This window comes from Pseudochaenichthys georgianus, chromosome 3, assembly GCF_902827115.2.
Source record: "Pseudochaenichthys georgianus chromosome 3, fPseGeo1.2, whole genome shotgun sequence".
Classification (NCBI taxonomy): Eukaryota; Metazoa; Chordata; class Actinopteri; order Perciformes; family Channichthyidae; genus Pseudochaenichthys; species Pseudochaenichthys georgianus.
In genome coordinates this window covers 16,956,657-16,972,659 of record NC_047505.1, presented here as the reverse complement: position 1 = coordinate 16,972,659, position 16,003 = coordinate 16,956,657, and the positions used below count along the sequence as shown (strand labels likewise).

Below are 16,003 nucleotides of genomic sequence, written 5' to 3'. Positions count from 1 at the left end.
TTAATTTAGACAGACTTTCTTCACCATATTTTGCTCTCATGACATCAACAATCGGACCCTCAGGAGGCTGTACACACCCCCTCCCCTGCTTTGCTTCCATAGAAAAGTCTTTTAAAGTGTCACCAAAACACTCCGTGTTACAAAAACACTATTTTTCATCCGTCGATGCCAGATATTCCAAATATCTCTGCTTTCGAGCAGTCCCTCTCATAAATGTCATGGAGTTTAATTACGTTTAACTTTAAACAATTTAGACTTTGTACATCTCACCCAATATTGGAAGCCCCTTTTAGTTCGCTGGATCTCGTGAAGTCAATCGGTTCCACCCCTCGCGCTGGTCCCCTCGTCCCGTACGTTTTTTTTCGTCGAGGTAGAGGAAGACCAAAAGATCCCGGAGCTAGCAACCACCAGCGTCCAGAGGTTTTCCCGATCAAACATACAGAGATCCTGCCGACAACGCCACTTGTTATGGAAATCTAGGGCCCAAACACGGCTGGAGAGTACAAGTCAAATGATCAAAACAAATAAATGGTGAATCGAGAAAAGCTGTCTTTTGGTTATTTATTTGAAGCTTCAAATACACGATACAATAATCGTGTTTATTTGAAGCTTCAAATACACGATACAATAATATAATATGTCACAAGTCGCACAGAGAGATAGTCTGCGCGAGAGTGCGCAGAACAATGGAAAAGCAAAGGTTATATAAGGAAATGACTGGGAAAGTGATAAATCTGGATTCACACAGTCAGATTGTTTATGAGACACCCAGTGGCCTTGAGTAGATAGCATAACGGTTCTCAGAGCAGGGAAGTTCGTGTGTGTCTGTGTGAGTCTCCCAGTAGCCAAAGCAGCTCTTTGGCCTTGAAGAAGAGGAAGAAGAGAATATAATAGGATGATAATGGTGAAAACAACAAGAGGGAAATAACATTCATTTGGTTTAAGCATATGAAAGATCTGATATGATAGCATATAGGAAAATTTCCACTACAGGCCGAACCCCGATAGTTACCGGACCTTTGACCAGATCTGACTCAAGATGAATATTATGCAATGGCAAACCCACACACTGCATACCAAACCCCCTCACAAGAACACCCGAACCCACAGCAGACTCCTCAGAGAGGGGCAACACACCCCTTATCATAAAGGATTGCGAAGCTGCTGTATCCCTCAAAATGGTCACTGGAACCCTGTTGTTCTTCCCCGGTAAAGACACCATTCCCTCCATGAGAAACGGAGCAAAAACTTCCAGTTCAAATTTGAGAAACCCTGGCTTTGAAGTACTCACCAAAGCGACCGTCTTTACAGGCTTCTCCTCATCCCGCAAAGCATAACAATTCGTAACAATATGACCTCTTTTCTTGCAGAAATAACACACTGGGCTATCTCTGGTTCCCCAATTCACCTCCCTCGCCTTTTCCTCCACAGCTCTCGGCATGCTGCCCAGTAACGGCACGTTAGAGGAGCTTTCCCTGACCTTGTTGTCACCAAACCGGGCCTGCGCGCTATCCCTCTCACCGAAGACAGACTTGTGAGTGAGGACATACTCATCAGCCAAAACCGCAGCATCAGACAGTTTCATAGGTTTTTGCTCATTTATATATGTGGCTACTCTGTCAGGCAAACAGTTTTTAAATTTCTCCATGAGCATCAACGTTCTCAGTTCCTCTAGAGATCTTACCCCCGTCGACGAGCACCACCGATCAAACAGTCCCTCTTTCTCACGGGCGAACTCCACATAAGCCTGAGAATCCCTTTTTCTAAAACTGCGAAACCTCTGACGATACGCCTCTGGCACGAGCTCATAGGCTCGCAGAATTGCTGCTTTTACCTGCCCATAATCCCGGCTGACCTCGTCAGACAATGCAGCGTATACCTCCTGAGCTTTTCCCGTGAGAACGCACTGCAGCATCACAGTCCACACATCCCTAGGCCACTTCAAGGTTGTTGCAACCCGTTCAAAAAGAATACAAAAATTATCCACGTCCCTCTCACTGAATACTGGAATAAATCGTGTGTATTTACCCACATCAAACTCATGAGGATGTGCGGAGCCCAACTGCTGAGTTTGGTGCGTTAATGTCGATAACTCCAGCTCCTTCAAACGAAGCATCCAATTAGACTCCTCCTCTAGTTTCCTGATTTCGAGATTACAGTCGATCTCCTTCTCTCTCAGTTTGTTGTCAACCTCCTTCTCTCTAATCATCAACTTCCGTAGCTCCAGCTGAAGCTGAAGCTCGCTCATTGTCGGAGCGACCTCTGTTTCCTCGTCTTTAGATACACAAGCAGCGCCCGCTTCCTCTGATAACACTTCCCGCTCTATCAGTGCAGCCAACAGCTGTTCCTTAATGACCTGCTTCTTGTGTTGTTTACTAATTGCAATGTCAAATCTGCCTGCGATTAGCTCTAGTTGGGCTTTACTACAGGCGTCCAACTTCTCCCGAGTCGGACCACTAGCAAACCCCTCTAGATCAAACTCCATAACGCAAAATCCAACCTAAACTCACTCCAAAGAAAAAAACAAAAACAAAACCAGCTAGGCTATCATTCTAGCCACCCTACACTGCACACACAAAGCAAAAATATATGCTGTTAAGGGCCGTCCTAGAAAGAAACACTCTCAGTACACCGGCACCTGCCCGAGTCAGCCTTTGGACGAGCCCCCATATGTTACGACCCGTCCCCAGGGCCGGCCCTGACCAATTTGCCGCCCTAGGCAAGATTTTAGCTGGCGCCCCCCCCCCCCAAAATGCAGACACTCACTAAGTGGGGGGGGCTCCTCTAGGGGGTCCGGGGGCATGCACCCTCGGGAAGACTTTTTTTTTTTTATATTGAAGTTGAAAGCATCAAGCTGGTGCACTTTGAGAGCAACATTAGGAGCTCTATGGAAACACCTCTCAACACCCATATGAAACAGAACTGGAAGCAGATTTTCTTTTTCTTTATGGATATTTTACAAATCACTCCTTTCAAACTGTATTCTTGTTTATTAATAACAACTTTTTTGTACTGTCAGTATTTTATACCTTTACCTCACTGAGCTGAGGTTATCAGAGCCGCTCAGTCTTTCAGGAGAGAGCTCTCTAAAGCTCCCCCCCCCTCGCGGCCGCTTACACAGTCAATTCCAATGTTAATAAAAGAACACAGAAGCTGTGTACGTTTTTTGGGAGTTTGATTTATTTTAAATGAATACAAATACAATATTAAAACCTATAATTGCACACTAAAACCATTATTTCAAAAAAAGAACAATTTCACAAAAACCTTTGGTTTTTACTGGGACTGGGGCAGTTCAACTTGATTTTGGGGGGGGGGGTGCCATAGTTTATGGACACTGTACGCAATATAAGCGTAGTTCTGTTAGTATAAGTTAGTATCGGGAAAAAAAATTTTTATTTCCAACTTTTTTTTTTTTTCAATTTTCGGCGCCCCCTATGGGTTGATGCGCCCTTAGCATTCGCCTATACTGCCTATGCCGAGGGCCGGCCCTGGGCCGTCCCCCTACCAAGCGGTGGTGGCTCGTGGGAAGACCCGTAACTTAAAAACAAACCACGCCAAACACAAAATATCGTTAAGGACAGGCATTTATTGTCAGCACAGCCTTAACTTACATGCCTACCGGCAAAAAGGAACCAAGTTTGGAGGACGGCAATAAACAAACAAAAAGGAAGAAGGGGGCCTGGGCCAGCCACACCATGGGCCGTAGGACCCAGACTTCCCTCCTCTACCCAGAGATCTAACACAACCTACTGGGGAAAAAACAAAGCCGCGAAAAATCCTACACTAACATCTTCCAGAGTTCACACAGTATAAGACAGCAAAAGAATAATGGATCCACACGTGGGGTGAGAGGAAATCCACGGATATAATCCCTCGGCATCAGGGCAGGAAAAGAGAGCCTCTTCTCCTCCAGCTTCTCCTTTTAAAGTCCCCAGCTGAATGTCATTAGGACACCTGGGGGAGATGGAGCCAGGGGTGGACCGGGTGTACCTGCGCAGCAGAGAGACAGAGAAAAGCAACACAAGCACGTAACAACCCCACCATGAGTTAGTGATTATTTTTTTTTTAAACAATCACAACAATCGACTTTAAGTCGACAGACGTGCTCAACCACTCAGTCCACACACCGAACAGGCTACATATCAGTCAAAACACACCAAAAAAAAATTCTTGAGTCCTTAGTTTCTGCTCAGCTAAAACTTTTTTTTAATTCACACAACGTCCTTAACCCTATGCAATCTGAATTCAGATCAAAGCACAGTACTGTGACTGCCAGTCTGAAAGTCTTTTTATTACTAAATATTATTATTTTTGTGTTGCATTGTTTATTGACTTAGCCAAAGCATTTGACACTGTAGATCAGTGGTTCCCAAACTTGTTGTGCCCAAGGCACACCAAAGGACAAGTCAAAATCTCAAGGCACACCTATTGTGCAAAATAGCCCTGATAACACGTGTTATCACTCATATGTAAAATATCTGTAAATGTGCATAATTATTTACAAATGCCAAATAAAATGTAACAAAGACAACTATATTACTCATGAAATATTTAGTAACGAAATATTTCAGAAATGAATTTGAAACGTTATCAAATTAGGCTTCATCAAAGCAGCAACACACTCATTTAAACCAGACAGGTCACAACATTAAAAATGAGACAAAGGAAATTCAGCACAGATAACTGTCAATGCAAGGAAGCTGCATTGTCCATGGTCCTGAACTACAAATTATAAATGTAACATTTCAGCACAGTCGTTACTAAAAAAAAGTAATATATTACATATTACTTAAGTATTACACTACTTCGTTACTCTCTATATAAAGTAACTCGTTACTTTACTCGCAGGGCCGGCCCGCCCCTCCCTGCAGGCAGATCACGCAGACTGCTAAAGTTTCAAATGTTCTCTTTAGTTCAGTTTCCATCCTGAATGTTTTCCTATCTGACCATGGCTGTTCTCTGTCTCCTGCTATCTGACCGTGGCTGTTCTCTGTCTCCTGCTATCTGACCATGGCTGTTCTCTGTCTCCTGCTATCTATATATTTTGTGCAGTCTATCTCTGCTCACTCTGTTGCGTCGGCGTGTTCTCCTGCGTCTTGGCCATGTGTTGCACTGGAACCAGACACCGCAAAGACTTCAGCCGAGCACGTACGAACTGCGCATGCGTGAGTGGCAATAACTCTCCTTACCAGCAGGCGGCGGTAGTGTGTATTCGTCATTCAAAACAGGCAACAACCGGAAGACAGAGAAGAAGAACAGACTGTGATATAAACAAACACATAGCGTGTGCGGTAGCTCCACCTTAGCATGTGTTATTTGCAGGTGCTTGTTGAGGTTTGACGTGGTGTTTACAGTAATGGATAACAGCTTCTGGCCTGGACACAGTTTGCACCTCACCGTCACATTCCTGTCTATTCTTTGGATGAACTCAAAATAATGGGCATACCTCCACCCCTCGAGAGTTATCGCTGACTCAGCCATGTTTATGCAGCACTGCAGGTGGAGATGTAGTCGCGCAGATTACGTACATATAAACCTACAAAGTACTGATATAGTAAATTAAAAAATATATATTTTTATGTAGTTGTATATTGCAATAATAACGTATGGTTGTCACAAAATCCCACGGCACACCCGGACTTGCCTCACGGCACACCAGTGTGCCGCGGCACACCGTTTGGGAACCACTGCTGTAGATCACCACATTCTGTCTAATGTTATGTTGGTGTCTCGTTTCGGTCATAACGCCAGTTGCTGGTTTCAGAGTTATCTAACCGACCGTACTCAATGCGTCCGGTTGGGTAGTACTGTCTCTGACCCTGTCACCTTGGAGAAGGGAGTTCCACAGGGCTCTATTTTGGGGCCCTTGCTCTTTTTATTATATGTAAACAATATTTGTAATCAGATGCAATATTCTACCTATCATATGTATGCTGATGACACTATTGTATACTCATGTGCTCCTTCTCTGGATATGGCCGTTTCCAATTTAAAAACTGATTTTATCACGCTGCAGCATGCACTTCTTGATTCCAAACTGCTATTGAACAGTAAGAAAACCAAAGCAATGCTTTTTGCTCCCAAGTCAGCTTCCTCTAGCGTCCATTGACACCCTTGATGGCGTCTCCGTTGAGTTTGTCGATACATACAAATATCTGGGCTTTTGGTTGGACAGCAATCTAAACTTTAAACACCACATTGAAGTTCTAACTAAGAAATTGAAATTCACTCTTGGCTTCCTTTTCAGACTTAAATGTTGTTTTTCAAATTCATCCCGTAAAAGGTTGGTCTCTGGCTCATTCCTGTCCCAGCTTGACTACGGTGATACGGTGATCCCACTGTTTTGGCCAAACTTGACCCACTCTACCATGCTGCACTGCGATATATATCAAATGCACCCTATAGGACTCATCATTGCACACTGTATAGCCTAAATGGATGGTCCTCACTTAGTATGCGTAGGATGCAGCATTGGTTTTTATTAATGTAGAAAGCCATTTTAGAATAAAAAAAATAATGCAAACAAACAAGTGAAATGAACTGAATTGCTGAATTGCTTTTAATTCACTGGCAGAAGCGACAAGTGAGGAGGAGCAAAAAGTGAACAACGAGGGAGAGATTGAACAAAGAGAAAGGGTAGAGGACAGAGAGAGTAATGAACAGGAAGAAGACAGAGAGACTAAAGAAGATGGAAGAGAGGCTGCAGGTTATGGAAAGGAGAGAGACATGGAAAATGAATGTTGGCAATGTTTTGTGATCATTTTAGCCTCTTCTGCATGTCCAGATCATTAATAGTAACAATCAACTGATTCTCATGTATTACACTTTCAAAACAAATTGATGCTGCATCCACTGACATGGTTTGAAATCAATATATTATCCAATTTGTGACCCCCCCACAGGACTAGATCATGAAAATTCCAAAAATCCCCCGAACCCCCCTAACATGTTTGGACCTCGGTATTTAGGAAATCCTGGATACGGCCCTGCTTGCAGTAATAAGTAGTGGACCTTTCTTACTGTCCCAAATGTGCACAATGTAGTGACTGCTTTTCGTCTTTTGTTTACTTAGTTTTGTTCTCTGTATTTTACATGTCTGTGTTATGTGTAAGAACGTGTAACGTTGCTGCCTTCTTGGCCAGGTCAGCATTGTAAATGAGATTTTATCTCAATGTTTTTATCTGGTTAAATAAAGGTTAAATACAAATGTAAATAATTAAACTGCGTATGTCAATAACATCAGTATGTTTGCGTTTCAGAGGGAGCTTCTCAATTTGGTTTTCTGGAGCTTTCTCAGAGTCAGGATCTGCGCGGTGAAGTGGTGAACCGTCAGGTGGAAGACGACAGAGAGAGACGCAACACATCAGGTATTAAGAGTTTTATTTATAGTTGCTGGGAGCTTTTTCTTCCTTCTGTGTTTTCATTGTTATTTAGAGCTCTAATGGCCTTTAAATTGGTTCAGACAACATGACCTGCACATCTCAAATTATTTAGATATTAAAAAGGCTGCACTCAGACCTGGTAATTAGGTTATTTAATAAATCACTTTCAGTCTACTGATGTATGACAAATATAAGAAACATCTTGAATAAATTAGTGAAAACATGAAAACACATTTGGAGCACCACCATCATTAAAACACCAAATAAAATAATATATTTTAGTAAAATGCTGTCCACTCACTTGGAGAAACTATGAAAAACACAACTAAGGTGTTCTGGAGGCCAATTATTTAAAAACACCTCACACTTATGTTTATTATGGTATTTCCTTTAATTTCACACAGCTATAGTGCATCTCGGTTTCATTTAAACTTGTATGTTAGATCTCTCTTAACTATGTCATCAGCTCAAGTTGCAAAAAGAAAGTATAGTACCTGATATGAGCCTTCTTACTGACATTAAACTTAGATTAGAGCCAATCTAACCTAACGCTTGTTTTCCTCAGCAGCAGAGCAGAACATCAGCTCCAGGACTTCACAGAGTCAGGACAACAAAGCAGCAAGGTATGGCCCAAAGTGGTGTTTAAATCCTGCCTTCATTACAGCACTGATTCCCAGCAACCAGGACATTTATCAAAGAGGTACTGCAGCTCTTGCCAGGGGGTTGATTAACTCTACAGTTTTGATATAAATATATATATCCTTAATCCAGTCAGCTGTAACACCTAAACAATGTTCTGATGTGTTTAAAAATAGGCTATAAGAGAGCAGTTTAATCTGCTAAAAGATAAAAGTAAGCCTAAAGTAATTGATGGATAACATATTTGTATTGTCAAATGTAATGGATAAATAACTAAGTGAGTGATAAACTGCTATTCATTGAAATTCATAGAAGTAACAGCTAAATAGTTGGAATAGTTATAAGTAGGATAAAGGGAAATGTGGCTTCTAATGGTCTTGGAAATAAAGACATAACCAAACTGACTTAAATATTGACAGTTCAATTGTGTGAAAACACATTGTAATATGCTTTCTATATCACTGTTAGTTTATTAATATGCAGATTAAAATCAGTTCAGGTGAACCCATTTGGAACATAACAGTTGGTGTTAATGAAGGGATACACGAGTACATGTGTTGCAGTACGTCTGACTGAAAAACGTTGTGACCACTGCGGTTCTTTCTTCTGTGCGCCTGCAGATCTGAGGTGAGCTCCAGCTGGTCAGAGTCCTCGGGTCAGTCGGGGAGGCAGCGGGGCATCGAGGCTCTGCTGCACTCAGAGGTCCTGCAGGCGTCTGATGAGCAGGAGATCCCGTCCTCACAGGAGGACATGTTCGACCCTGACAAGACGGGTAAATATGCATCCATGCAGTGCAATGTGTAGCAAAGTGGCTGCAATTTCAAGTAGAGTTGGACAATATGGTTTATAAATTACATATGGGTAATTTTAGGCTATACAGTTTCACAAATGTTTTTCAAATAACTACTGTTTGTTAAAGGGGTACTATTATTATACATACCTACCTACCTACATACCTACCTTCTTACCTATCTCTCTCTCACTCTCTCTCTATCTATCTATCTATCTCGTACTACTTTGCATACTTGTATTTTGTTTATAGTATACTAGGTTTATATACCTCCCCCTCTCAATCAACTTCCTCTTGACTGCCTTTTCTGTTTATTTTATTTTACTATATTTATTTGTTTGCCTGTTCTTGTTTGTCTACCCTCCCTCATACTGTAAAGCATCTTTGAGTTGTAGAAAAGTGCTATTTAAATATAATGTATTATTATTATTATGCGTTTTCACTTTGACCTTGTTTTATAGGTTTTTGTGAGAAAAATAAAGACCTTTTTGAACGTTAAAGCATGCAGACATGTCACAGTATATATGCAACGTGCCAAAGCAGATCCCATGCTGGCAGCTCAAAGAAAGACCTTACAATTAATATATGCTCTCAATATAGTTATTAACTACATCCAACATAGGAAAATATACATTAAGTATTTTTGCCCCTTTTTGCAAGTAATAAAATGTAGTGGCACCAAACTAAATGTATTGTTTTCAGTTATTTGTGTTTTTCATTGTACAGTGGTGTTGGAAATGGCTTAAACAAGATAAAAGTTGGACTGTTGTCTCTTTTCTCTGTCAGGCGGTGCAGTGGACAGCACGGTGTCTGAGCCGGAGCAGCAGGGTCACCCCACGGCCACACCGGCCCAGACCCTGCGGCTGCTGCATCTGTCCGGACAGGGAACACTGGTGCAGGAGACTCTGTCCCAGTGAGTCACGTCATGTTCATAGTGTCAAAAGTCACAAAGTGCTCTCATATTATTAAGCATCCACACAAGCACAACTTAGAAAATGACCATCTGCTCTTTTTCCTCAGGAGCTCTGTTGACTTTGTTGCCGCCACCCAAGACAACTTCTCCCAGAACCTTTTAATAGTTCCCAGTTCACCAACAGAAGCAGAGAATAAACACGGTAAATGATTAAACCTACTTTGATGACTGGATTTGATTTAGGAAACAATTGGTGAGCATAGAGCTTCAATGTATTCCCTTTGTCAGCAGCTGATGAGCCGATGGACACTTCACTGCCCCCCGAAGACCGAGCCGAGCCAATGGAAACAGAGGCCGCTTCTAAGCCACACCCGTCGGCCTCTACTCCTGTCTCCCAGAATTCCCCTGGTTTTGTGTTAGAGCGCACTCTCTCTTTACCGTCCCAGCCAGAGTTTTCTCACGTATGTACTTATTATATTCATTTGAACCAGTTTACAGCTTCATTAAAATAAGATCAGTTCATATGTGCAATATCTTAAGATTTTTTCACATATTTCACTATTTCCTAATATTTCTGAAGCGTTTTGAATAATCAGCAGGTTTATTTATAATGGTGATCTTTATTTCTTGATATGTGTTTATTTTTATCTTCAGGACGTGTTTGTCCCTACACAGAGCCAGTCACAACAGCAGTCAGATAGGAAGAAAGCCTCGTTGCCTCACCAGACGCAGTCTCAGCCCCTGGAGTCAGCTCCTTTCACGTTGCCTTTGCAGCTCTCTGTGAACACACAGATCAGCAGCCAGGCTCAGAAGACCTCAGAACATATAGAGGAGGACAGCCAGGCAACACAGATCGAGGAGCTGAAGGAGCCGCCCGGCGACAGCGACTCACAACAGAGGAGAGAGAGTAACGGTATGTCTTCACAGTCACAAACTGCCACCAGCTCCAAAGCTTCCCCCTCTGCCGAATCACCAAAGCATCGCGCAGCATGTGCCAAGAACGAGCCGTCCAGTCAGTTGCAAAAGTCTGAAGTGTACAAAAAGACAGTGACTTCTTTGAATGTACAAAATGTGAATGTAAAAGACAGTAAGAGTGACGTGGTGTCCTGCTCACAACCCAAGGTCGATCTCTCTGATGTGACGGTTAACAGCTGCGTGCAGGAGACTCCCCCCGCAGACCCTACACCTTGCAGTTTGCCCTCACAGTCTATGATCTCTCAGACTGTGGATGTCGTGAAGGGTTCTGTGGACTCGAGAAAGGCAGGAGCAAAAGCAAACAGTCAGCCTTTAAAATCATTGTCACAGCAGTCGGTAGCAGCTGGCAACAGTCAAACAGTCAAAGACGTGATGGGGGAGAGTAATAAGTGGGAAGAAGAAGACGAGGTGATGGAGGGGGAAGGAGAGAGCACATTGGGAGGCGAGGCCTCTGGACTAGGTCTGGCTCTCTCTCAGAGTCAGCTGCTGTCTCCTGAGCCCATGGAGGAGGAGAGTGAGAACAGAGGAGAGGACAGTATCACCGTGGTCACAGACAGCGAGAGAGACTCCCAGCCTCTTCAGGCAAAGACCAACAGCTCCCAGCCAACCAGAGGCAAAGTGTCCTGCTCCACCAACGGCCATGAGTCCCAGACTCAGGGGAAGAAGCTGCACCCGGCTCCTGATAGGCTCTCCCAGACTGAGAGGGCGGGACCTGAAGCAGAGGGACACAAAGACAAGAGCCTGAGTGACAGCTCTGGAGGTAAGCTGGGCACAGATATACTGTATTACCTCATTCACACCAACGGTGTTTCAGGGCCGGTTCGGAGCTGGAGCTTGAAAAGCGCCGGGTTTTCCTGTTCACACCGCAGCGGAGCAGCCTCTTAGCACCGGAATCCGGTTCATTTCGAGCACCAAAAAATTGTCCGGCCAGAGCAAAAGCACCACATACGTCACGCTTACGTCGAGGCGGGGGCAGAGACAGATCAACTCCCGAACAACAACAAAAAGCCGGCGTTTTATCCAGTTTGTACACAACGATGGAGAAACTTAACAAGCAGCAGTGGTCCACTGAAGAGACCAGCTACCTGCTGGGAATCTGGTCTTCCGAAGAGGTACAGAGGAAGCTGGAGCACAATCGGCCATTGTTGTTGTTGTCGGTGTCAGCTGTGAGGGGTTTCCGCGCGGTTTGGCTTTATGAAGCAGGCACGCAAACGGTTACGTCATGACGCAAACGATGACGCAATGAGGCAGCACCAGTCGGACTCTGGGCGGTGTGAAAAGAGCCGGAGTTAAACCGAAGAACCGGTTCTGAACCTGAAAAGCACTTGCACGGAGCTTGAACCGGAGTTGCATTGGTGTGAATGAGGTATCAGTTGGCATGTTAGCATGTTAGCGTAGTGGAAACAAGGTTGGGAACCACTGGTTTATATATCTAATTCCTGTAGTCAATTTGGATGCAACAGCACAACAGAATCAATGTCCTTGATGTCCAAAAATCTGTTTTATCCAACTATTGTTCTGTTCTGTGTTTGCAGTTCTTCTATGCCACTTTATCTCTAGGTCAATCTCCTTCATTGCGCAGGAAAATAAAATAGGCCAAATTGGGTTTAAACTTTTATTGGTCACAATTGTTTTCTCTATAAAATGCATTCTGTTCTCATTCATAACACTCCGTTCGATGTCTCACTATGGGATGCGCCTCATCGCGGAGCAAACAGAAGCATCAATCTCATTAGGCCAATCCTGATTGGCTGGTGATCTTGACGTCAACATCAGGGGAAATCACCCCCTATAAGTAGCCTGCGCCACGACGAATGCGTCATTCAAACACCTCTTCTCGCTTCAGAGCACATCTCTAATGGTAGCCGGGCTAGCTTAACAGTCCACAGACTGAACCAAAGCTAATTTTCGTTCGACGGGCGTTAGCCGGCTACCCTATTCTGCCTCGCAGAAGAGTATGATACTAACACACCAGTTAGTATTATAGTCAACCTCGCCGTTCTTCCTCTGGAAGTAAGGTAAGATTTTGACTTTCAAGTTAGCAACACACCAGTTGCTAGCTTGTGCTTTTTTCCCTCACTGCCGACACCACGGTAGCGAGGACGTTTTTTCTTTTCCCCGGAGGAGAAAAGGATTTAAAGAATATTGCCACACCAGGTAATATTCTTTGAGAAAAAATACCCACACTGCCTTTTTTTCTCCGGATAAAAGACAGATTGGGAACACTTTTTCTCGACGTACCTGTTAAGAGCGGGTCCTCTCCATGGACGCCTCTCTCCCTCACACCAGAGGAGTCAGGGACGCGGAGGCTCGGCTCTGCGGCTGCGGGTTGAAGATATCAGGCACAGACTCACACCAGGTCTGCTCCTCCTGCCTCGGGCTGGAACACGCCCAGGAGGCTATTGACAACCCCGGCTCGTGCGGGCATTGTGCCCGCCTCACCATAAAGAGCCTCCGCCGACGGTTAGCACGACAAGCTAGCCTGTCGGGACAGGATCCCCTCATGTCCACTGATTGGCCGGCTGGCAATCAAGACACGGGGGCACGGGGGCGTCCGTGAGTTCCTCACCTTCACGGTCTGGGGCTCATCAACTGCGGCAGCCGAGGAACCGGATTCCCGCGCCATATCAGGCCGGGACCCGGTGGCGGCAAAAGACGCGGGAACGGGGCCCCACGCTATACCAAGCTGGGGCTCCCGGCTGGACCTCACCATGGTTTCACCCGCGAAGGATGTCCTAGAATTGGATTACATGGAGGACGAAGAGGATGCCTCTGAGTTCCTCCTGTCTGATTCGGACGAGCAAGAAGACGACGTCTTCGTGTCACCAGCTCAGGCTGCAAAGCCGGGAGCGATAGCTGCTCTCCCGGGCGATAGCACACCAGCTTCGCCCTGTCTCAGCATGGACCTGCAAGCCGTGTGTCAGCGCGCTGCGGCCAGACTAGACATCCCATGGCCCGAAGTGGCCAAGGAGACCTCCAGGTCCCGTTACGAGGGAAAACATTTTTCCCAAACAACGAGGACAAAGAGGCAACTCCTCCCGGTCTTCCCGGAGATGTTGGATGAGGTGTCGGTCTCGTGGAGAGACCGGCCCTTTAGCAACAAGGCCCCAATCCAGGGTGCCTCCTCCCTTGACTGTGACGGTATGGAGAGGCTCGGCCTGCTCCACATACCACCTATGGAACCGCTGGTGGCAGCCCACCTCCTACCGATTCCAGTCGACCATGACTGAACGGTCCTACAAAGCCGCAGCATTGTCCGCCAGAGCTCTGAACGTTTCCTCGATGCTAACCGCGTACCAAGCGGAGCTCTGTGAGGATCTGTCGAGCAATCCTGGACCGGCCACTCTGGACGAGATAGCCGCGGTCACAGACATTTGTCCGTGTCCAACGCTGCGCCGTCCAGGCCACGGGCAAGGTAATGGGGATCATGGTGGTGCAGGAAAGAGCTAGATGGCTCAACCTCACCAACCTCCCGGACCGGGAAAAGGAAGATGTGCTTGATATGCCCATCGTTCCCGAGGGGATTTTCGGCTCCGCTCTCGCTTCCATGCAGAGGAAGTGCGAGTCGAAAAAGAAGGAAGACGAGGCCCTCCACCTCTGTCTCCCTCGAAGGGTCCAGCCGCTGCCTCCGCAACAGCGGCCCTTCGCCCAAGCTGCTCCGAACCCTGCTGGGTTTAAAGTACCAGATCAGCAGAGGTCAGAGCCCACCCCGAGTCCCCATCCCAGGCAGGAGACGAGGGCGAGTTGGCCTAGAAAATCTCCGGTTCCGGCTGCAGCCCAGGCGCAGCCAACCCAGAATTTCGGCCAGCAGTCGAGGAGGAAGAAGCGAGCGGCATGACAGCCCCTCCTTTTCCCCTCTGTGACAGAGCTGGAAGTTCCTTCCCCGGCTCGAAACGTGTTCCCGCTGCCTCGAGAGATGCTTCAACGCCATCCTCAAGTCCGCATAAAACACATGTCGCATCCTTATTGTTTGAATAAACCATTTTCCGCTGACGCATCCAGGCTTCGGCCAAGGGCGCAGCTCAAAAAAATGAAAAGAAAAACAATAAACAGTCCGTTAACTATAAATCCCCTTCTGAGAGCAGCTACGACCTCTCTCAAAAGGCGGATAATAAACTGCGCATGCGCAGTGCCGGCTAGAGCTGTAAAGGACAGCCCGCCAATCCTTCCCCTTTCAAGAGCAGCTATGGCATCTCTCAAAAGACGGATTATTGACGGGTCCGTGAAGCCACCGCCACGCGCGTGCGCAGTAACGGTGGGGACTGTTGAAATGGGGTACCACCATGTTCAGACACTAGAGGGCCCCATAACACAACAAACAGAGTCTCAGAGGGTAAGAGATGTGATATCTCCGCTGGCTCTAAGGAGCATACAGTGGAAGATGCTCACAACATCTGCTTGGGTTTTCAAGACAGTAACACGGGGTTACAGACTCCAATTCGCTGTCACCCCCCCCTCGTTTCTCGGGCATTTTGTATTCACAAGCCCGGGGAGAGTCAGCCCATATTCTAGAGAGAGAGATCCTCTCACTTCTAGAAAAGAGAGCTATATCTATTGTACCTGCCGAGCAGAGTCAGAGTGGTTTTTATTCCAAGTACTTCCTCGTCCCCAAACGAGGAGGGAACGGAATCCGGCCAATACTGGATTTGAGGGTTCTGAACACATATCTAAAAAGATACAAATTCAGAATGCTCACTCACACATCTCTGCTGCGTCTCGTGCGACAAGATGACTGGTTTACATCAGTCGACCTGAAAGATGCGTATTTTCACATCCCAGTATATTATCCACACAGGAAATATCTGAGGTTCGCATTTCAGGGGATCTGTTACGAATACAGAGTACTTCCCTTCGGCCTGTCTCTCAGTCCAAGGGTGTTTGTACGATGTACGGAAGCCGCGATAGCCCCGTTAAGACAACAGGGTATTCGCTTGGCGACCTACCTGGACGACTGGCTGCTTCTCACACAGTCGGAGCAGGAGGCTGTTACGCAGACAAATGTCCTCATAAAGCACCTGCTCAACCTGGGTTTCATAATAAACACAGAGAAGAGCATGTTGTGCCCCGCGCAGACTATACTCTTCCTGGGGTTACGCCTGAACTCGGTGCCCCTTTCAGCTCGCTTGTCAGCGGAAAGAGTGAAAGCTTTCAGAGCTTGTCTTGCTCAATTCCAGCTGCGCAAACATGTTCTCTTCAGAACATGCCTGCGGTTAATGGGGCTCATGGCGTCAGCCATCCTGGTGGTACGACTAGGACGCTTACACATGAGGGAGTTTCAGCGCTGGGTAGCCGCCTTAAAAC

The 16,003-nt window shown here is 45.8% G+C and overlaps 1 protein-coding gene across 4 annotated transcripts in view; it reads left to right on the top strand.

Annotated features, from left to right (window-relative positions):
- The window catches only part of tp53bp1 (tumor protein p53 binding protein, 1), a 41,319-nt gene that overhangs the window by 10,249 nt on the left and 15,067 nt on the right, over positions 1-16,003 (top strand). For 3 of the 4 annotated variants that reach the window (XM_034105673.2, XM_034105657.2, XM_034105664.2), the window contains exons 6-12: positions 7,263-7,370; positions 7,951-8,008; positions 8,645-8,796; positions 9,601-9,727; positions 9,835-9,929; positions 10,019-10,188; positions 10,382-11,462. In XM_034105673.2, the coding sequence (XP_033961564.1) occupies positions 7,263-7,370; positions 7,951-8,008; positions 8,645-8,796; positions 9,601-9,727; positions 9,835-9,929; positions 10,019-10,188; positions 10,382-11,462 (1,791 nt within the window). The remainder of the gene's footprint in view (positions 1-7,262; positions 7,371-7,950; positions 8,009-8,644; positions 8,797-9,600; positions 9,728-9,834; positions 9,930-10,018; positions 10,189-10,381; positions 11,463-16,003) is intronic. The other variant, XM_034105666.2, reaches the window with a different exon arrangement.